This window comes from Lissotriton vulgaris, chromosome 11, assembly GCF_964263255.1.
Source record: "Lissotriton vulgaris chromosome 11, aLisVul1.2, whole genome shotgun sequence".
NCBI classification, from domain to species: Eukaryota; Metazoa; Chordata; class Amphibia; order Caudata; family Salamandridae; genus Lissotriton; species Lissotriton vulgaris.
Window position 1 is genome coordinate 511,908,283 of NC_141699.1, and position 24,225 is coordinate 511,932,507.

General features: G+C 45.1%; 1 protein-coding gene across 1 annotated transcript in view; it reads right to left on the reverse strand.

The window, feature by feature from the left end:
* The window catches only part of ADD2 (adducin 2), a 440,390-nt gene that overhangs the window by 331,228 nt on the left and 84,937 nt on the right, over positions 1 to 24,225 (reverse strand). The window contains exon 3 of the mRNA XM_086943577.1: positions 796 to 934. Within this exon, the coding sequence (XP_086799703.1) occupies positions 796 to 934 (139 nt within the window). The remainder of the gene's footprint in view (positions 1 to 795; positions 935 to 24,225) is intronic.

Consider the following 24,225-nt stretch of genomic DNA (forward strand, 5'->3'; position numbering starts at 1 on the left):
GAGAAAACGTGGTCAAGTAAGGAGAAAAGGGCACCAGCGGGGACAAGGTAGGGGGCACAGAAGGCAAGGGGACACAGAGATCAGGGGGGCAATAGGAAACAGCAATCAGCGAGTAACAGGTACAAAATAGCAGAACTCAATTAAAGAATGACAAGTACAAATAACACAGTCCAGACAGAGGGCCTACGGCGGTGGCAGAGGGCAGGGGGACATGTGCACACAGGTGGTGCTGTGCGGCGTGGGGGGAGCAACCTACCTGCAACGGTACCACTGCACTACCTCAACTAAAGTAGTACTTTTCTTACAAACAGCAAGTCCCTCTTTGTCAAATATGACACACAAAACATGAGCTACCCTATATCACTAGTTTTAGAAATTTACACAACCCATATTCATGATTTAGTATCCTCAAAGTGGCAAGTTGGCACAATGCAAAACAGTGTTAATTACCTATCAATCACTTATACCAGACCTATTAGCTTTGTTATTGTATTGTATTGTACATACACTGTAGTCAATTGCATTTTACATTAGTTTTAAAAGCAGTTAGTGGCAGACAACATAATGAAAAGTTCATTCTTTGATAAGCGCTTTGATTAGTAAAACAAAAAAATATATAGTTAAAACGAGAAATGTTGTCATAATATATGTAAAATGGCATCACTATCAGCGAAGGTTTGATCTGAACTTTTACTATGTGATAGGGGCCTTGGACTAAGGCTTTAAATCACGATTAGAGTAGTACAGAACATTACGAGCTCAAAATGACCAAAAACGAAGAGGTTTTGTACATACCAACAGGAGAATTATGAAAGAAGGAGGGAGCCCCAGTGGCCATCAAATCAGCTATTTGTCGGAGGGCCCAGATATTAGACGAGTTGTTTCCCTTTTTCATTTGCTCCTGGATGAGGCATTCCAGCTCCTCTCTAAAGGACTAGAAATAAAAATATTACTTCAATAAAGGTATTGATGAATTAAGGATAGCCCAAAAATGCAATCAAGATTTTATGTAGGTATATGGTATTTCTGTAGCCATAAATCTAATCAAAAGGTAGTGGAGTGCTGTACATGGTCAAAGAAGAGCATAACATCAACGAGTAAGACAAGAGAAAGCTTGCTTGTGGATGATTAATGCATTATAATGTAGTGTTCTTTAACGAGCTAAGTCTTCAACTCTTTTCTAAATTGGAGCAGCATGAGGAAGGTCATTATGGATAAGAGGATGTTGTTTCAGATTCTGGGTGCATTAATAAAAAAGGCTTGCTGTCTTATTTTTTCTTTTTACACTTCTAAGTCCGTGATCTGATGGTGTCTTGGCTGCAGATGTGCTGAGATCAACAAGAGATGCTCAGTTGTCTGCAAGATACGAGGGGTGCTGGTTGTGAGGATTGTATAGGATAATGGTGAATCTTATCAAATGTGTGTAATCACAAACAATGTGACATGCTGGACCACACGCTGTACAGGTAATTTAATGAGAGGATATTTTGCAGAATAATCAGTGAGAGCTAGAAGGGAAGAACTACCATTTGTTTACATAAAAAGGGAGTCTCTGATGATCCTGGTTGATAACGCTAATAAACTATGTGGGAAAAATCTTTGAATAATTGTTTGTGCTTTACTTTAAGAACTGTATTACTTTGAATAATATTTTTAGCTGGCTAAAATTGATTATGCAACAAATGGCTTTAGTCAAAATGTGAGTGTAAGTGAGTGAATTATATACCATCACATTATAAGACTGAAAAACAATAGAAGATTTATATATTTGCTTCATAGATCTCACTTAAGCCTTGAATTTTGTCTGCAGGTAGTTCCTAAAGAAAAGCTATGCACAAGAACGCTAAATCCCAAAATGGTGGATCTTGTAGCACAGCTGCACACTGATGCCTTGATATGTACTCAGATTACAGAAGAGGGAAATACTCTATTTTGAATGATCTGTTGCAGGGTTGTTTGAAGGCCCCATTTATTTATTTAGTACATTGATTATTGCCCGAGATTCTACCAGAGATGGTCAAACCTATTGACAGCACGCTTCGCACTTTGCAGATGCTAAATCTCGCCAGAAGCCAATAAAAGGGAGTCCCAGAGGACATGGGGAACACTGTCTTCAAGCCTCCGCTGATAAGACATCTTTTGCTGTCAACAAGGTATGCAGTGCATCTCTTCTCCCTAAGAATCTCTAGACTGCAAGTTGCTCTGCCTTCCCTCCTCTCTTAGTGTACCACATGGAAGTAGGCATTAGGGTGTTAGGATTTAAATAGCATTTTAAATCATGAAGGAAATTTTCATTTTATTGTCAAGCCTTCTTGCTGTTTTCATAATATTTTGTGTAGTTGTTTTAGATGTACTGAGAAACAGATTGTTCTTGTAGTATTAAATACTTTTAACTTAAAAGTTTTTATTCTTCTTAGTACAGTGTCTGTGATACTGTAAATAATGAAATAAGGTGTTGTGCAGTTACCACTGTGTCCCTGATCTCTTCATAGGATTGTTAGTAACTAAAAAGCAATGCCTCTTTCTAAATTACACATTGAATAGTGATTTGCTGGGCTACAATAACCTGTCTGGTGTCATTGGTGGGTGGGAAAGCAAGCCATGTGGATTTATGCTCAAGTTGGAACTTACCCAACAGTTGATGCCCAACATAGTTCCTTGCATCAAAAACCATGGTGTGAGAACACCAATGGACCATCAATGGGAAACCTTGTTGAAGCAAATAAGCACAGTATCTGTGTTGCTTTTAGGGTAGATACTTAACCAAGACTTAGCGCAGGTTGCCTTACTTTATGTGACTTTGCACTGTTACAAGGTCTTGATAAGTCTGTCCCAAATATGAGAAATATGGTACTGTTATACACCGATGCTGTGACTCTACTTCCGCAGACTTCTAGGAGACTATAAAAGTTTACAGATGCTGCTACCGATTATGACCATATTCATGCCCTGAGTATTGACAACAAAAAACAGTGGTCAGGAAATCTGAAAGTGACTCTTCCAAATATAGTTGAACCTTAATCAGGATCAGCACAAAGGAGGTTAAAGCATTTACCTATCTGGGCCACCTCTTAGCACTGACGGTGCAATGGCTACCATGCATAAAGCGCAAATGTGTGATAATGTCAGACAAACAAATATATGCCATAATAGGTACCTTATTACCACGTGACCAAAGCATGCCATGTCAAATGCACCACATAAATTGTGCGGTTGGGCTACAATCAATATATATCCGGAATCAGTCTGTTGTGGTCCACAATAGCAGTACAAAAGGTTTAGAGCACATTAATACGTCTGTATTGTCTTTGACGAGCTACTCCTTCACAAATTAAATAGAAACAATATATGCATGCCACACATAAAAGATCACCCCTGTATAAAAAAATACCATTAAAACTTCCATTAATTTATATTCACATTCTCAATATTTATACAGAATTATAGAATAATGTTTCAAATACATTATACATTCAAAGCAAAAAACACCTATCTAATATTTATTGATTCGGAACTGATTTAAAAATCACCAGACAAAGGAACCATGTCTGTGGCTCCAGCTTACATAGGTATTTGTACCATGCACACAAATATGGGCCACCTACTATTGTGTTGGCATTTGATAATCTACTGGCATTACAGTATGATGAGGTTGCACATCGCATCCAAAGGTTGAATGAAGGTATGGAATGAAGGCATCGCTAAATAAAACATGGAAAAAGGAAGGGCAAAGGACGGGGATAAAAACACATTTTGAAAAAAGTGGATCAAAGAGTGGGTTTGGGCAGGCATCCACCCAACAAATAAGGGGCTAAGGATTTAATTACTTCCCCAAAGATAGTTAAAAGATATTCATGGAGATTGTGGGTGCTATAAAATGTGGATCAAAGGGTCATACCCCATATCTAGGCTGAATATTCTCACCGAATTTAGATACAAAACTACATAATGCACATAACGGCTTAAAAGCGCTTGCACATAGAGGCACTATCAATACAGTAAATCGGTTGGCAAAAGGCAAACATCTCATAAAAATATATATGGCCATAATACCGCCAATTCCGTTCTATGGGATAGAATATGTTTCCCATAATATAGGCCATTAGTACAGAAAATGGAGGGAGAAATCCTTCGCAAATTTTTTAACGTTGCATCTAATACACCAGTTTAAGCTTAGGGTCTAGAACTTGGGCTTCTTAGAGCTTATAACTTGTTCTTTGTGTTGCTGTATTTGATGGTGTTTTAATATTATGTGCTCTAGAACAGGCTCTCTAAGTTAGATTTTAACTCCTGAGCGCTAAGGCCAAGAGTGTCCTATGCTCGGCACAATTGGAGCTGGCTGCGCTGAGGACAAGACCATCTCGTCTTTACCACTTAAGTGGTTAAAGAAGTAATTAATTATGGATATTACCAACTCAAACGTTTTTAAAGATAACTTGATTGAAACCCTAGCCATTTAGAAATTCTACTTGATTATCTAAAAACTTTAAATCCAGCCCCTTGAAGCTTGTGTTAAAAAGACTAATTCCCAATGCTACTTTTAAATTTGACACATTGTACTGTACTACTTTGAAAAGCTGTAACAGTATTTTAACTTCGGACATGTTGGAGAAGATGCAACCATATTTATTGATGGCTCCTAATATCATATTAATGAACCATGATTTTATTGAGACCGGACAGACTACCAATTATAACAGCAGTAGTGCCTTGGAGTAGCATCGCCAATGGCCAATGTGTATTTCCACTTTGAAGTCTACTTTGTAATAATGGAAAGCAGCATTTGAACCACATTTCTTTTTATATGTGCTTATCTTGGACAGATTGGCACAAAATATATAGACCCCTGTTTTCAGCATTGTAATGTGTCCAAAGAAAGTGATATTTTATCTTTTGTTTAATCTCCCACAAATGAAACAATTCCTCACTGTATAGTTCCATTTTTAAATAGCTTTTTAAAGATATTTTAAGTTAGGAATTCATTGAACAGTTGCCCTTTATTATATTTGCACAATAACTTGTTTAGTGGATGTAAGCTATAAGCACATATTGTTGTCTCTGGAAATAGATTCAATTAATAAAGCTGACTTGATTCAATAAGTAAGTAAGTACAAATCTTTATTGCATGATTAATTAAAATCTTTGCAAAATAGTACGTTTAAAATAGATCACATGTACCAATACATTTGTTAAAAGAACCTCAATGTACATTACAATGAGAACAGTTCATTATAAATCACAAGTTTTATCGAACAGTTGGCTAAGGTAAAAGCAAATAAAAAACTTCTGATTTAACTCTTATAATAATCGTTTGTGTCCGTAGTGCAGTGCCCTGCATTGTGCTCCGTTGGTTTTGATTACGATTTCCAGTTAGAACCGCAGTTTGAGTTTTGCGGCTTCTGCCTTTTAAAACCAGATCTCTGTGTTTGATCTGTTATGTTACACTTAAAATTGACATAGCTTTTGCAAGATTAACACATTTCACCAATCTACATGATAATTGGATGTCACTTCCATCAAAACAGGCTTTTAATGCTTGCCTGCGGGTTCGAATCCCTCTCACGTTCCAGGCTGGTTTTAATAGCAGTTTGGGCTCTTTATTTAAGCCTCTGCAGCTGCATAGCAAATGGAGGATATTGTCTTTGGATTCGCTGCAGATATTACAGTTTATAATTGCGTCTAACCTTTGCCAAGGTTGAAGGTGCTGGTTGACCGGTAGGACTCCTATGTCAAACAAAAGATCCCTTTCGGCTCCTTATAAAGCATACAGCAAAGCCAACTCACATTCAATCATAAGGCACTTACCAGAACCAAATCGAAACCGAGAGTATAATATCAAAATTATTCTGTCTTTATTGTTATTTGTAATTAAACAGATACCATAAAATATGTAAAAATAAACACAAATATTACATCAATACAAACATAATTTAAAAAGATTTCATTCCTATAATCAAGGGAGAAACATATTAAAAAAAAGCTAACAAACAACAACCTGCTGTATATCAAAAGCACATTAGCCCCTTCGGATGCATAGGATTACTTGCTGATGTTCACAGCTTGATGTATCAATAACATTCCTTTCCTCCCATATATAAAACAACCAGATGTGTTTTGATAACCTTCTTAAACCACAAACTGCTCTATACAAGCCAGGTGTTGTTTGAATACTTTCACAAAGAAGCGACGGGTTTCGGTGGTATCGTGTTGTTCACCACCTTCTTCAGGCTAACAATTGTTTAATACAAATCTCCCAAATCATTCATCAGATGATGAAATGACTAGAGGATGGTATATCTCTCCTTTCACAGTAACCTTTTTCTTCACGGGAAAACCTCGCTACTGCCACTCAATATGGGGGTGCACAACGTCCTCCCTTGACAGCCTTTCTTGTAATGTCACTTGATTCTTTAGGCCGCAGAACATAAAACAATGACCAGGGATCACATCCTCATGTGTTGAACTGTGTCTCAGGTCCAAACTTTTGTGGCTACTGGAGCTATGGCCCACAGCTGTCCAGATATTTCAAAAAAGAAGATAGGGGCTGCACCTCATTAAATATGTGAAAGGAGAAATATACCATCCTCTAGTTTCCAGCCTGAAAGCTTAGCCCAGAGTTTGCCCCTGTCGATAATATCGAAGGCAGACATATAGTCAATAAAACAGACAAATAGTGGCTTCTTGATTTTTGCTGAGGCATCTATTAATAACGAGAGGGTAAGAATGTTAGTTGTTGTCCCTGTACTTCTTTGAAAACCTGTTTGGTTAATAGGAATTAATTCTCTTGTTGATGTCCATTCGGTGAGTTCTTCCAGTAATAGACCTGCAAAGTATTTTGCCTCTATGTCAATTAGGGCTATTAACCTGTAGTTCTTTGCTTAATTTTTACAGCTTTTTTTAAAATGGGGGTAATATTAGATCCTTTCCAGGAGTTTAGGAATCTCCCCCCCATCCAGGATGTTTTTAAAGAGGGGACGTAGGTCTCCGGCCCAGTAGTCTGGGTCTTGTTTGTATAGTCTAGGATGAATTCCATTGGGCCCCGGAGCACCCTCTTTCTTGCCCTTTGAAATTCGATTTTTTATCTGTTTGGTTGTGAATAACATGGGGTTCTCTTCTCCTACGTTCTTTCGTGATTGGAGATTGCAATTGAAGGCCGTGGTGACTTGAGTAATTTCGTCTGTATTTTTGTTAAAGTGGTGCTGCAGGTACTTTACCCAATCTTCTTCTGTTATCTGTGAGTTTATTTCATAAGACCTTGGGTTGACTAGGTTGTTCACTGTGCGCCAGAATCTCGCACTGTTATTAGTTTTGACATCGAATAGCAGTTTAGCCCATGTCTTCTCTGTAGATTCATGCCTTATTTGCCACGCAATTTTCTTCTTTCTACACTTTAGTTCTGCCTGTAAGCTGATATCAGGGCCTCTCTGGTGCAATGTGCGAATTGCTCTGTTGAATTCCCTTTTTATTTGCTTCAGGTCAGGGGCTTGATTTGATAGAGGGGTCTTTCTTTGTTCATTCTTATCTCCAATGGGCAGACTTTGATGATTCTTTATTCTGCTTGTGGCTACTCCTGTGTTTGGATTAGCATTGGTTGAGCCGAGGTTTTCTAAGAAGTTCTCCCACGCCTTGATATTATCTCCTTCATTTTTTCTATTTTCTTCCCAGCAAGTTTTTGCCATCTCTACAAATTTTTCCAGATCCTTTATTTTGTATTTTATTCTGTTTTGGTTTGAAGTTATTATTAAGTCTTGGCTTTCAGTTGAGAAAGTTTGCGCTGTACACTGAACCTCCAAATTAAGCACTTGTGGCAGGTGGTCGCTACAGTCCATTGTTCCAATCTTAAACTAGCTTACTAGAGTGATGAGTGAAAGAGATATAAAGGTATCAATCAATCAGTCATTTGTTAAGCGCACTACATACCCGTGAGGGTCTCAAGGCGCTGGGAGGGGAGGTGGGGACCACTACTGAGCGAACAGCCAGGTCTTTAGTGTCCCCCTGAAGGTCAGCAGGTCTTGGGTCTGTCATAGGCTCAGTGGGAGGGTGTTCCATGTCTTGGCGGCGAGGTGGGAGAAGGATCTCCCACCGGTGGTTGTTCTTCGGATCCGCGGGACGGTGGCGAGTGAGAGGTCGGCGGAGCGTAGCTGGCCCTGTAATCTATTGCTGAGCTTGTTGTCATGCTATGATAGGTTGCTGCTTGGGGGCAGTCACCCGGAAGTCTGCCGTTTAATGCGATCAGCCCCAGACTAGTTAATTCCATCAGTAGGGTTTTAGATACCTTGGATTGTTTGCTCCTCTTACTTTCAACCAGCGGTGAGAACCCCCTTCTAGTAGTTGTTCTTCTGCTGTGTTATCATTGCCGTTTTTCTCGGAGAGGGACCTGTTGAAGTCTCCAGAGATGATGTAATGAAGTGTCGTTGCTGCTGTCATGATCCCCGTCAATTCTGACACTAGAAATTTTGCACCAATTTTTTTCTCTCTGGGTGAATATAGGTATTAACCTATACCGCTTGCTGTTTAACTTTCTTAGGTCCTGCTATCTCCATCTAAATTGCATTGATCCCATTATTAAATGTATATCTCATCGACAGTTCTTTGGCTGAGGTTACTGTTTTTAATTGATGCATACGTGGTTAAACCACCTTTCAGACATCCATACTTCGAGCTTCTACTAGCTGGTAGATGATATGACTTGTAGCCTTGAAGGTGGAGAGGTTCTGCCACCCATGTTTCTTGAAGTAGGATTAGATCATACTGCTGAAAGTACGTCAGTAGTTCTGTAAGCTGACTTGATTCAATAGGTATCCCAGTTATCGTCAATGACATATTGCAGTGTCTGCAAGTGCAGTTTTAAACTGCCATGTCGGCCTGGCAATTTCACCCACTTGCCAGGCCCAAACCTTCCCTTTTGGTACATGTAAGGAACCACCTCTAAGATAGGCCCAAGGAAATCCCATGGGCAGGTGCAATGTAGGTGAAAGGAAGGCCATGTACTGGTGTGTTTTACATGTCCTGATGGTGAAATACTGCCAAGTTCGATTTTCACTACTGCAAGGAGTATCTCTACCATAGGTTATCATTGGATCTGCCTTGTAAAATCTTACAAGTGTAACTTTCAATTGGGATAAGATAGAGATTTCGAGTTTGGTTTCCCTGAACTCAGGATTGAAAAACACATATTTCTGTGAAGGTGGTTTTAAAAGTGTGTGTTTGGAAATGCCACTTTTAGAAAGTGAAAAACACAAAGGCACGTCACTGACGCGCTGAACTCATGCACTGAGCAAGCGGGACCTTTTCCCATATTTGATCCATCTTTTTAGTCCATATTTCTTCAAGCTTAAACAATGTACTCACTGGTTTAATCCATCTTTTTGATTATATGTTACGGAGACAAAGAAATTCCTTGTAAAGGTTTATTTGACATTTTCAAATGCTGCTGCTTTCCGATCCAGGTTTTAAACGACAACACGTGCAATTAAATAAACTTCAACGTCGACCCAGTTCATGTAACCCAATGCATTTCATGCCAAAGAGGCACTTCGTCAGGGGTTTCTGTAAAATACAACAGGGTCAGCTACACCAATTGCTCAAAATAAAACAGCGAAAGCTATAAATAAACAAAATATTCTCCACCATCTGATCCTCCCATTCCTTTATAAAATGCATTATTCACTGAAAATCATAATGATACCCCGCTAAACAAACTACCAATGTAACCGCCCACAGTTGTCCCAAACTACACCACAACCGAAGAAAAAAACTCCCTGATGTGTACCAGTTGGTTTCCTAAAGCCAAAATCAATACTTGTGCGAACGATTTCCTCCACTCTCGCTCTCCCGCAATTTACTCTTGCATTCTACCACCAAAACCAAACAATGCTCCTCCCGATCACGTGCCATCAATCATACTGGACCATCCAACCACATGAAAACCACAAAACTCAAACACCCATAATGCACTGCCTAATCCTCAACCACAACTGTACTTCCACTTCAAGTCACCCTATTCCTGCTTCTCATTCATAACCCAATCATTACTAGAACAACGACGCATCCTTATCTGCACATTCCTGCCCCTCGCTTCTACCTACACATTCCACACCTCACTCAAATCCATTTAAATTCCACACAAATCATAATACCCACTCGTCATACGAGCCACCACTCTCTGACTATGCCGTAACAAATATAAACATGAATATGTAACAAAAGAGCCTGCCTGCATTAAGGGCTAATTATCCTCAACAGAACAATAAAATAACCAAAGTAAAAAAAACATTAGATGACCAATGCAACTTAACAAAAATGCAATTCAAATACAACAGTCTCATGTTGAACGATGTGTGGTATCCATCCATAATCTGGGCTCTCTTTAATATGAAATTATCGATGACTCCGTAGTGAATCTTAGTCTTATTCCACAATTATACATTGGGGTGCACCCATCTCCGGGACGGTAATATTGTGGGCAACAAAAGTACTTTAATCAGAGTGCACTCCTTCCCTTGCGAGTAATCCTTGTGATCCAGCATTTTCTTAAATTGTGTGCAAGTAGTTAAGTGACCCGTCCCAGGACACTACTTGAAAGCGACAAACACAAAGGTACGTCACTGACGCGCCGAACTCATGCACTGCGCAAGCGCGAACTTTTCCCATATTTGATCCATCTTTTTAGTCTATATTTCTTCAAGCTTAAACAATGTGCTCACTGGTTTAATCCATCTTTTTGATTATATATCACGGAGACAAAGAAATTCCTTGTAAAAGTTTATTTGACATTTTCAAATGCTGCTGCTTTCCGATCCCGGTTTTAAACAACAACACGTACAATTAAATAAACTTCAACCTTGACCCAGTTCATTTAACCCAATGCACTTTGTGCCAAAGAGGCACTTCATCAGGGGTTTCTGTAAAATACAACAGAGTCAGCTATACCAATTGCTCAAAACAAAACAGCGAAAGCTATAAATAAACACAATATTCTCCACCATCTGATCCTTCCATTCCTTTATAACATGCATTATTCACTGAAAATCATAATGATACCCCCGCTAAACAAACTACCATTGTAACAGCCCACAGTTGTCCCAAACTACACCACAACCGAAGAAAAAACTCCCTTATGTTTACCTGTTGGTTCTAAAGCCAAAATCAATACATGTGCGAACGATTTCCTCCACTCTCGCTCTCCCGCAATTTACTCTCGCATTCACCTGCCAAAACCAAACCGTTATAAACAATGCTCCTCCCGATCACGTGCCATCAATCATACTGGACCATCCAACCACATGAAAACACTCATCTCGATCACAAAAGTCAAACACCAATAATGCACTGCCTAATCCTCAACCACAACTGTTCTTCCACATCAAATCACCCAATTCCCGCTTCTCATTCATAACCCAATCATTACTAGAACAACGATGCATCCTTATCTGCACATTCCTGCCCCTCGCTTCTACCTACACATTCCACACCTCACTCAAATCCATTTACATTCCACACGAGTCATCATACCCACTCGTCATACGTGCAACCACACTCTGACTATGCTGTAACAAATATAAACATGAATATGTAACAAAAGAGCCTGCCTGCATTAAGAGCTACTTACCCTCAACAGAACAATAAAATGACCAAAGTAAAAAAACATTAGATGACCAATGCAACTAAATAAAAAAGCAATTCAAATACAACAGTCTCATGTTGAACGATGTGTGGTGTCCATCCATAATCCGGGCTCTCTTTAATATGAAATTATCGATGTCTCCGTAGTGAATCTTAGTCTTATGCCACGACTATACTTTGGGGTGCACCCATCTCCGGGACAATAATATTGTGGGCAACAAAAGTACTTTAATCAGAGTGCACTCCTTCCCTTGCGAGTAATCCTTGTGGGGACCCTTGTAACAGAGAAACCGACCTGGGTGTTGCTGGTCTGCTGGTCTGCTGAGAACGCCAACTCCTTTTTCAACCAGCCTCCCCTTATCCCTGGAGGGATCCGCCGCCTTGCCACTTAACAACAACTTGCAGCACCCGCTTTGCGGGTGCCGCTGCGCGGCGTGTGGCGAGGGGTTGAGGCAGCTGGAGCGTTTTGCCGGTCTAAGGAAGGAGGAGGGAGCACCGCGAGTCTGCTGAGGGAGCGCGCCGCAGGGACTCACAAGACCAGGAGTCCCTGCGCTGCACAGGTGTGCACGGCTGCGCCCCCAGTAAGACACGCCCCCCTGTCTGTCCAGGTCACAAAAGGCGGGAGCCTTCCAACCTTCAGCGGGACCCTTGCAACAGAGAAACCGACCTGGGTGTTGCTGGTCTGCTGAGAACGCCAACTCCTTTTACAACCAGCCTCCCCTTATCCCTGGAGGGATCCGCCGCCTTGCCACTTAACAACAACTTGCAGCACCCGCTTCGCGGGTGCCGCTGCGCGGCGTGTGGCGAGGGGTTGAGGCAGCTGGAGCGTTTTGCCGGTCTAAGGAAGGAGGAGGGAGCACCGTGAGTCTGCTGAGGGAGCGCGCCGCAGGGACTCACAAGACCAGGAGTCCCTGCGCTGCACAGGTGTGCACGGCCGCGCCCCCAGTAAGACATGCCCCCCTGTCTGTCCAGGTCACAAAATGTGGGAGCCTTCCAACCTTCAGCGGGACCCTTGTAACAGAGAAACCGACCTGGGTGTTGCTGGTCTGCTGTTCTGCTGAGAACGCCAACTCCTTTTACAACCAGCCTCCCCTTATCCCTGGAGGGATCCGCCGCCTTGCCACTTAACAACAACTTGCAGCACCCGCTTCGCGGGTGCCACTGCGCGGCGTGTGGCGAGGGGTTGAGGCAGCTGGAGCGTTTTGCCGGTCTAAGGAAGGAGGAGGGAGCACCGCGAGTCTGCTGAGGGAGCGCGCCGCAGGGACTCACAAGACCAGGAGTCCCTGCGCTGTACAGGTGTGCACGGCCGCGCCCTCAGTAAGACACGCCCCCCTGGCTGCAACGCCCCCTATATAACTAACGGTCTGTCGCTCAGCGGGACGCGAGCGGGACGCCGAGCGAAGCCCGAGCTAAGGGCGGGCAGTCTGTGGCAGTCAGGGGCTGACAGAGGCTGGGCTGGGCCATCCCTCTTTCATCCACCACTTCCGGTCCAATAGCTCGGTGTCTCCCTGTGGGCACAGAGGCCAACATGTCTACCCGCTCCGGCAAAGCACTGAGGGGTGGGGGAGAAAGCGCTACGGGGAGCACTATGATTGGCACAATGGACAAATTCATTACATGGGTAGCAGCGGTCATTGAAAAGGAGATTGTGATGACGGAACGTCGCCCCTCACAAGACTCCTTTCCTTCTAAACGCTCGTCCTTGGGAGCTGTTGCACATGCCCTCTCTCCAACCTCCACCAATCCTATCTCCCCTTTGTCCAAGAATCTGTCCGTACAGCAACGGATTGCAGCTATAGGGGCAGGTATTGAAAGGCTGCAAAGTTTAATAACTAATCCCCTTCCCCTCAGCCTTAGCCCAGTGGCTGTTGATCCCCGCCCTGTCTCACTCATAACTACCTCCTCTGGCCACAATCCCCAACTATCCACTCAGGTTCCCTTACCAGTTCAGAACCCTTTGCCCCAGGCGCGAGCTTGTCTGGTTCATAAGAAAAGAAAATGGGTTACTAGTACACGGAAGGGGAGTCACTACTCGCTCCACAAGCGACCAAGGAAACATGTCCCCAGAGGTCCTACGCATCCGGATGCTAGAGGGCCAGGACCATCTGGGAGTACTACTCCATTAGTACAAGCGGCAGAAATTCCTATGTCCCATCTCTCGGTCCCTGCACTACCCACATTTCCACATGAGGTGCCTTCCCCTGAGCTCATTGAGAAACTGGTCAAGTCCTTGCTGGCGCCGATTATTGGCCAAGTCAAGAGTCTGGGGGACAGGCTAGATAGATTCGAACAGACCACTCGGGACAATTTTTTCTCCCTTAAAACCCTTATTAAACTACAGTCCAAGTTCAGGGAGGACACTGCAGATGGGAATGACGGGAAAAGGGATTCTGCGGGTCTAACACAGGGAACCTCATCGTCAACGTCCGCTCATGCACAAGCCACCGGGAAGGCTTTGACATCTGCGCCCCCGGCTAGTGCAAAGCCGACACCCACTACCCATGTTGTCCAGGTCCATGCCAGTACCCCGCCAGTAGTAAGGACTGCTAAGTCTAAACCTGATCAAAAGAAGCGACAAGAGGGAGGGGCTGGCTCTAATTCTAAATCACTGCTCGTTCCACCCACCGAAGTTAGGGGAGTAGTCACGGCTTTAAAGGTAAAATCAACTACTTGCCAACCTACAATCCCTAGCCCAGTGGTTATTCCACATAAGGTGGCACGAAAGTGTCCCCCAGTCAATCTTCCCCCTGAGTGCCAACCATATGTTGTTGTCCTTATCAAGGTTCCCCCCTTTAGGGACGCACAGCAGGAAACCCACCAGGCACTGAAGAATAAAGTTATCCACTGGTTGCAAGCAAACAGACCCCTTCCCTTGGGAGTGGATGGCTTGATTCTTGGCGTGCGCAGGGTGGAATGGATTGGTCAGGGGAAAAAACTGTTTGAGGGGGATTGTGTGGTGGTTAATTTTCAAGACGTAAGAGCTGCCCATTCAATATGTAGCTTAGGGCAGGCCACGGCTGGTCCTGGTGTCGAAGCAGTTGATTTAACATACTTTTACCCACGGCCGGTCATGAACTACTCAGGCCAACTCCCCGTGTATACCACCCAAAACAGTGCTTGTGGCCAATGGCACTCAGCAACAACTATAGCCCAGCCACATGCAGTTTGGCCTATGCCGAGCTGGGGTACCAGGGGGTACTGACTCCCTGACTCCCTTGAGGAGGTTCGGGTGCCTCAAACATCTGATGCCCAGTCTTCTTCATCTGTAGATTGTAATGACCCCTCGACCACTCCAGGGGAGCAGGTTGTCTTAGTGGATATAGGGGAACTAGGGGTAGGGAGGCATCCATTTGAGCCTGCCAATGTCTGTCCTACTGTGGGAGAGGTAGACTCGGTTGGCCCTATCGAGCCCTGTAGCATTGCGGCTGTGGCGGACCCACCTATTAGGGTTTTCAGCTGGAATGTGGCTGGTCTGGACAGGAAGCTGGCCCTGCCCGACTGGAACGCACTTGTGGAGCAGTACTCCATATGTCTGTTCCAGGAAACCTGGAGTAGGGAGCCCCTACATAAGGCAGGATATTCTTCCCACCATATACCAGCTGTACACTCAGAGACTGGTAGGGGTCGCCCCTCGGGTGGCCTCCTCGTTTGGGTAGCTTCCTCGCTTAACTGTAGGGTGGAGGAGCATGATACAAAATGCCCGGACCTCCTTAATATCACCCTAAAAACCCCCAAGGGACGTGCTATTTTAAACATCTTTAATATCTATGCACATGGTACAAAGGGGGGTAGAGAATCCCCCACCATAGCCTGTCTTGAGGCTCTGCTTCGATCCTCTCCCCATAAGTCCTGTACCCTGGTAGCGGGTGACTTCAATTGCACCTTTGAGCCCCTTGGCTCAGAAGTCACCCAAGATCAAGAGGACGATGACAACAGGAGGGGGATACCGGCTCTAGAGCTTAGCCCAATAAAAAGATGGACGGAAGTAGTGCTCCAGGTTAACTCCCTAACAACGGAGTTTGACCTGAGGGCCCTTAATGGCAGGACCAGATCCGACAAAAAGGGAGCGCATACATATAACAGTCCCGGCCATACGTCAAGAATTGACTATATTCTTCTTGACGTCCACCTATGGAGCTCGGTAAAAGACATGGAGATTATACCCTCCGTCGAGAGCGATCACAACCTGCTCTTGCTTGCCCTGACTCCTCGGTGGTTAAAAGGTATAGGGAGTCGAACCCCATGTGCCACCATCCCGGACATGTCATCGGTCTCTAATTGCAGTCGACGGCTAAAGTGGGCCAAGCTGTCGCTCTCAGCGGAGAAAATATCCTCCATAACGCAGCTCTTAGCGGCAGCCTTAGATAACCTTGACTCTCTGGAGGGTGGGTTGGCAGAGGTGTCCGACAGGTTTTGTAACCTAACCCAGGCTCTAAGTGACCTTTTTATTGTCCCAGCTAGCCCCAACAGGAAGAAACTACGTCCCCGGTCCAGACAGGGCTGGTTCAATCGCAAATGCAGGGAAGCGAAGACACTGCTTGTTTAAGCAGTTAAATCTAAATCACAAATCAGGACCAGGGAGGCCAGAAGGCTATACTCACATTGCCTAAAAAATGCCAAAAAGGAATGGGAAGATAACTTCTGGCAGGACCTCCTGGCCGCTAGTCGAGGGAGAGATGCCAAAGGGTTTTGGGACCTGGTGGGTAGTAGGAATCGTCCTGATGACTCCCAGAGGACCTGCACTATCACTGCCCAGGCGTGGTTTAACCATTTTAAGGCTCTCTATTCTGCCGTAGAAGGCAAACTTAATGACCCTTTTGTTCTCCCCCCCCTAACCTTGGATAGAGGCACAGACCTCTTCTCCGCACGGGAGGTCACGAATCTGATTAAATCCTTAACACCACTAAAAGCAGCTGGTCTGGATGGTTTGCTAGGGGACCATCTCCGAGCCTATCCGGGTGAATGGGGGGTGATGATCTCTGCCCTTCTTAATGCCATCATCGAGGGAGGCTCGGTGCCAGAGTCTTGGAAAGGGGCAGAGGTAGTCCCAATTTTTAAAAAGGGTTGTCGGGACCTACCGGGGAATTATAGGCCAATAAGCCTTATTGACTCAACCCAGAAGGTGGCGGGAAAAGCTATTTTAGGGAGGATTCTCCAATGGGTGGATGATAACCACATACTGTCCGACATGCAAGCTGGTTTTCGCTCAGGTACAGGAACTATCGAGCAAGTCTTTAGACTCCTGTTACTTTACTGGAAGGTGGTGGATCTGGGCAAAGGCAGTCTTTACTTGGCCTTCATTGACCTGAACACTGCCTTTGACCTGGTTCCTAGGGAAGAACTCTGGAGGGTGTTGTATGGTCTAGGGATGCCCCCTTACATCTCAACGCTCCTCATCAAACTGCATAACGCCAACTATGCTCAGGTCCGATGGGGACTGAACGGGGAAAAGACAGATAGGATCCCGGTTGCCAGGGGCGTACGGCAGGGCTGTGTTCTAGCTCCCACCCTATTCTCCCTGTATGTGAATGGGGTGGTAGAGCACCTGCTTGGTGAACCAGCAGATGCCCCCTCCTTGGGGGGCGTAAGGATTCCAACCCTGTTGTTTGCCGACGACACCCTCCTCATCTCCAAAACCCCCCAGGGCCTTCTGAAGCTTTTGTACCGCTTCCAGGATTTCTGTGCAAAAAGAGGACTTGTCATCAATGTGGACAAAACCAAATATCTAATCATGCACCCTCCCCGTAAGCTTGGCCGCCCTCCTATCATGAACTCTATTCCTCTTGAACGAGTGTCAGAATTCGACTATCTGGGAATTCGTATGAGCGATGTTATGAGCTGGACTCCCCATATCAACAAAATGACCATCAGCCATAAAAGGGTGGGGGGAGCTTTGTTGAAGGAGTATAACAATTCATCTAAACAATGTGTATCTCCAATAATTGACATTTACAAAGCCCGAGCTGTAACCGCATCACTCTACGGAGCTGAGTTATGGGGCCTAGGTAACATGGAGTCTCTGACCAAGGCAGAGAACAAATTCTTAAAGGACCTTTTGGCCATCCCGATGAGCACCCCGACAGTTCCGGTGCTTCTGGATGCGGGTTGTAAAGCAATTAAGGACCAGGCCCGCCTCCGGCCTCTTCTCCTGTGGGCTCGCCTGTGGAGGGTCCCGGAACTAGAATCATATGCAGACGGGCTGTCAGAGGTGATGGGTTCGGACGGCTGGCAGAAGATCAAATGGCTTAGGGATATAAAAAATCTTCTAGGGGACCTGGGATTGGGGTCTTGTTGGTCTACCCACTCTGCTCCCCCGAAGGAGACCCTAAATAAACTATACTGGGAATGGGTCTCTGCCAAGCTCATCAGCAACCAGCGTCACTGCAACTCCACTGCAGCGTACCTGAAAATAAAAGACGTTGTTGCCTTCGAGCCTTACCTGGACATAATCACCATTTCTGTGGACCGGGCACTCTTTATTAAATTTAGACTAGGCACTTTACCTCTAGCTGACCTCCTCTCTAGATGGAATATGCCTATGCAGGCATCACGCCACTGCGCCCTATGTACTAATAGACCCGAAACTGTGGCACACTTTCTTTTTGAATGTCCGGATTATGCTCGTCCAAGATCCCACTGGCTTAAACCACTATGCAGACAATTGAGTACTCGCCAGTATCTGGTGGCCTTACGGATTTTACTAACTGATACATCTCCTCCCATCGTTTGTGCTGTATCCAAATTTTTAAAATGGGCATGGTTGATCCGCTTAAAAAGACTGTCCATATCAATTTAATCCTTTTCTTAATTAATTTATTTCTGATCAAATTGTTATATTTTATCTGCATTGTTTTTAAACTACAGTCTTTTACGATGTGCTGTTTTATATACTTTTGTAATGCTTTTATGATATCTGCATATCGAAATAAAGCAATCAACCAACCAACGTAATCCTTGTGATCCTGCATTTTATTAAATTGCGTGCCAGTAGTTAAGTGACCCATCCCAGGTCACTACTTGAAAGCGAAAAACACAAAGTCACGTCACTGACACGCCAAACTCATGAACTGCGCAAGCGGGACCTTTTCCCATATTTGATCCATCTTTTTAGTCCATATTTCTTCAAGCTTAAACAATGCATCGATCACAAAACTCAAACACCCATAATGCACTGTCTAACCTTGCGGTTGAGGATTAGGCAGTGCATTATGGGTGTTTGACTTTTATGATCGAGATGAGTGTTTTCATGTGGTTGGATGGTCCAGTATGATTGATGGCACGTGATCGGGAGGAGCATTGTTTAGAACGGTTTGGTTTTGGCGGTTGAATGCGAGAGTAAATTGCGGGAGAGCGAGAATGGAGGAAATCGTTTGCACTAGTATTGATTTTGGCTTAAGGAAACCAACAGGTACACATCAGGGAGTTTTTTCTTCGGTTGTGGTGTAGTTTGGGACAACTGTGGGCGGTTACATTGGTAGTTTGTTTAGCGGGGTATCATGATTTTCAGTGAATAATGCATGTTATAAAGGAATGGGAGGATCAGATGGTGGAGAATATTGTGTTTATTTATAGTTTTCGCTGTTTTGTTTTGAGCAATTGGTTTAGCTGACTCTGTTGTATTTTACAGAAACCCCTGACGAAGTGCCTCTTCGGCACGAAATGCATTGGGTTACAGGAAAATGGTAGACGTTGAAGTTTATTTAATTGCACGTGTTGTTGTTTAAAACCTGGATCGGAAAGCAGCAGCATTTGAAAATGTCAAATAAACTTTTGCAAGAAATTTCTTTGTCTCCGTGATACATAATCAAAAAGATGGATTAAACCAGTGAGCACATTGTTTAAGCTTGAAGAAATATGGACTAAAAAGATGGATCAAATATAGGAAAAGGTCCCACTCGCGCAGTGCATGAGTTCGGCGCGTCAGTGACGTGCCTATGTGTTTTTGACTTTCAAGTAGTGACCTGGGAAGGGTCACTTAACTACTTGCACGCAATTTAAGAAAATGCAGGATCACAAGGATTACTCGCAAGGGAAGGAGTGCACTCTGATTAAAGTACTTTTGTTGCCCACTTTTAGAAAGTGGGCATTTTCTTGATTTACCATCCTGTGCCTGATTGTGGAATCAGCCTCTGGTTTAGACTGACAGATGGGCTGTTTGTGCATTCACTCTAGACAATCAAACATAAGGAGCTGAGGTGTGCCCAGCATATCCTGATTGCCCGTCACCAGGCTGATGGGCTTTCCTGAGCTAGAGTGGTGAGAGGAATTGTCAATGACACCAGAAAAGGGCTATGCATGTCCTCTCCCAATGCTGACTTCACCCTCTGTAGTGTGTCTAGAGCCAGGACAGGGAATGGCAGGATCTGTGCACTACAAAGACTATCCTTTGAAGCATGCCTACTTTATAGACCAAAAGGGGTATCAGTATTTGGCCCATAACCCCACAATTTTAGAACACTTCTGTACTGAGGACTCTGCCAAGAAGAAGAGATGAAAATCTGCTAGGAGAAGTACTGCCTCTTTGCTGTGTTGCTTTGCTGGGCTGGCCTGCAGTTTCTGCTTCTGTCTGTGAGCAGTTAAAGAATTGGACTTAGCTTTCTATAATCCTGCTTTCTAAGTTCTCCAAGGGATTGTGTGTGCTTGTCTCCGGTTGGAATTCCAAGGACATCAAGGACTTTATCTACAGTACCTGAACACCACTGCTGGGAGTTCTGACCTGGCAAGTGGTGCCAATTCCAGTTCTGGGACCTTGGGTGTGTCTGCTGAGCTGTATCCTGCAATAAAAGCATCTCCGATGCCGTCACCAACGCTGCTGCCTGCACTGGCAATATGGTCACGGCTCGCTGGTAGAGTACAGCCAGGACCTCGCTGACAACGCAGACCTGGTCTCACTGATGATGAAGAGTCTTGCTGACATTGACGCATCTGCCTGCACAGCGTCATCGCACCACCTTTGATCACAACACAACATTGGTCTCACCTATGACGATGCCTAAGCTCCATCACCGGGGCTCCACTGCTTGCACCACAGCCGTTGTCACTGCTTCGCTGCACTGCCCTTGACAACATCACAGCCTCAGGCTGCCGATGACTGCATCATTGATGCCGATGCCAGTGCTCTGCACTGATGCTATTCTGCTGCCTGCACCGAAGCCACGAACTCTGCATCATGAAATGCATGACGTACCACCCACAATGACACCACTGCTCCGGCCCTTGCCGACCTCAGTGCTCCTGACTTCGATCGCACAGAGTTCGATCTGCAACGCATGTGATTTCAAGGACACACCAACTTCTGGTCTGACCTGCAGTACGTTCCGCTACTCCAGCTAGGCCTCATCACTACACTTGACAGCCAGGTCCTCGAGGCCTCTTCAAACATTCACAAAGCAGTGCAACCTGTGGACGCCTGACTGTGTGCATCTCAGCTTGAAAAGTGTGTGTTATATGACAATTTACTAGGACCTAAGGTTCCCTGGACCAGAAACAAGTATCCTGGGACCGGTCCCAGGACACTTGTTTCTGGTCCAGGAATGACCTGGCTTCGCAATTAGGGCTGGATTGTTACGATGAGGAACAGTGTCAAGACTGATTTGCATATGGCTGGGTCTGAACTGGGGTGGCGAAGTGAGCTAAAGAACGATGATGGCTTCAACCCATATCTGTGACTGGGGGTGAGTGTCTGAAAAAATTCAGCACTCCGTCCATCATCTCCTTGTGTTTGCTGAGAACTATTTAGGATCTTGAAAGGCTATCATTTGTTTCACGATTAATTCTCTTGAACAGGTCATTGTTATTGTTGCTTCTCTGAATCTCTCTTTTAGTGCTATGAAGCCTTTCAGGCAACCATGTGCGTACAACTAAATAAATAGGTACATATTAATGCATAATGGTAGGCAAGGAAACAACAAACTCTGTCTCTTGCAGAGGTTGTTATGAGGTTGGCTAGTGGGAGAGAGAACATCAATCAATTAAAATCTACAAGTGTAATGTTGAAAATGCAGACTGTGGGGGTCACAGTGCTGTTGAGTGTGAGGTGGTCGGGAATATTGTGGTCTCTTGAGTGAAAGGTCTGAGAACACCTGCCCCAGTAACCGGCTCAAGGTTTGGCTGCAGAAGGGTTTACTTTTGAAACTCAAATGTGCTTCAGCTTCGAAATCTTTAAAAAAAGATGTACTAAAGAGAAATTAGAGTGCACCAGAGACCCTGAGTTGAACAGACTCTTCCAGAACGGTCTCTGCTGTCACCTTGCCACCGGGATTGGTTTTACAATAACAGGGTGATCACTGGCGTAACACAGACCCCCGCAACCCCTCACTCACGTCATGTGTGCTGTGGTGGCTTTAAAATGTTGCGCAGCGCCCCCTGCGACACAGAAGTGAAGTGCGAGTGTGCGACTTTTGAAATGGGGGGGGGGGGGCGGCCGGGCCCCCCCAGCGGGCCCCTGCCTGCTGCGAGTGTTTGAAAATGGTGCGGGACTGCGGGCCCCGGCCGGGGACAGTGGGAGGGAAGTCTTCAAAATGGCGGGGCCCGGGCCGTCCCGAGTCTCTGAATCTGATATGCTGCTGCTGAGTGTGTGTGTGTGCATGCACCGTGTGCGGGCCGGCCCGGGGCCGAGCACTGCAACACAAGTGAAGTCGGAGTGGAGTGGAGTGTGTCTGAGTGAGTGTGGCTGCCTGGTAATGCACCAAACAATGCATGCATTAAATATTTACTTGTGCACTGTCAGACTTGGCCGTTGACCCGCGCCGGCCGCCCGCCACTGGTGGTGAGAATATGAATCTATGAAATGGCGGCAGGCGGACAGGGAGGGACTTTCCTTCATTTCCATTCCTCCTGGTTCCGCCGCCGCGTATGCGCGTGCCGTGTGGGGGGCGGGCTGCTGGTGTGTGATGACCAATACCAGGCATCCGGCGCCGGGCCCAGGGGTAAAACACTGTCGGGCGGCCCAATAAGCAGTAGCTGCTCAGGTGTGAGGTGTGGCCAGGGCCCAGGGGCAGGGCGGGGCGCGCACGCACGTCGCATAGCCAGCGGCAGCCATTATCCATAGTGTGATTAATTGGTGAAGAAGAGAAGAAAGACAGAGGAACAACGAACTTCGATTCGAAGTCCAATTAGTCGAAGAAGAAGACAAAAAGCGAAAAGCTAGGCCCGCCCACGCTCAGGACGACTACTCAGGGCAGGCCAGGCTGCAGGCTGGCAGGCAGTCTGTCTCCGAATCGAAGAACTCAAAGTAAGTCTGTCACCGGGGCTCGGGCGGGGCGGCTGCTGCTGCTTCCAGACTCCAGGGGGGGTCCTCTTGCCATGCCCATCACCTCCGAATTGCATGCATTTGCACACAAAAAATGTACAAGTGTCAAGTTATTTATTTTACTTAAAGGGGAAATGGCGGCCGTGGACTTGGAGGCATAGAGGGCCGGCCCGGTCATGGCCGAATGCGTGAATGGGAGTCATTGTCATATTCAGATTAAATACGCTATACTACGCACCGTCGTTCGCACGCATAAATACGGCCTCTCGCCTCTGCCGCCTCTATGGCTGATCATCATCTTGCAGAGGAAATATAAAATTTCACTGGGCAATTTTAGTTGTAATTACTGTGGTGGTAAACACTACACTACACAGCTGAGCTCAGGCGGCAACTGAAGAGCTGACATGTTCACAGTGAAGGCGGGAAAACAGGGGATCGGGACTGAGGGTGAAAGGGATGAAAATACCCGCGCATCTCAGACAGCCTGCCTGGGTCCTATTTTTATATGGCGTCAATAGTAAGCATTTGCTTGAAAAGTAGGAAACCTGGTTATTGTATGAATCCATTCCATTCCTTGATTCCTCTCAGGTGTGGCCAGAGCAGGCAGGGCGAGGCGCGCCGCGCGCACGCACAGAAAGCCAGGCCCGCCCGCGGCCCGGCCCACACTCACTCGAGTGTGGCTTTTGATCATATGATGAGGCTGAGGGGACAAAAAATGTTCTACCGCGTCCAAAGCCCCCCGGTTCGCGGGAGAAGTTAAGTACACAAGAATAAACCAACCTACCATGTACGAAAATAATACCGATATTTATTTTACTTAAAGGGGAAATGGCATAGAGAGGGCTGGGCGCCATCCTGTGGTGAGGTGATCTGCGGGCGCCCCGCTGACTGACTTGCTGAAACCCATTTGATGTGTCGGTGTTGGGGGTAACACCCTCATTCTGGTGCTAATCTGTCCACCTGTTCGCCAATACATTCAATGTCTTTTCAGTCATACTCATTCCGACATCTATATGGGGTGTGTTATTTACAGCATGTAGCTCTGTGATGCTGACCTTCTGTGATCAGCGGGCATCCACTTTAGGAAAAACTAAAGTACTTCAAAATGAAAGTAGGAACGGTCGAGCACCTTTATGCCCAAACTAAAGGGGCATACTTTGTCATAACTGGTTTAATGTTTATGATGCTAAACTTGTTGTTGTTGTTGTTGTTGTTGTTGTTTTTATCACTCACGTTTAAATATGTGCACCTTAATGCAAAAATAAAAGGGGTATTGTTTGACTGGATGGGTTTGATGTTTATGCTGCTAAATTGTTATTACTTTACCGCAGGCACTTTGAAATATTTAT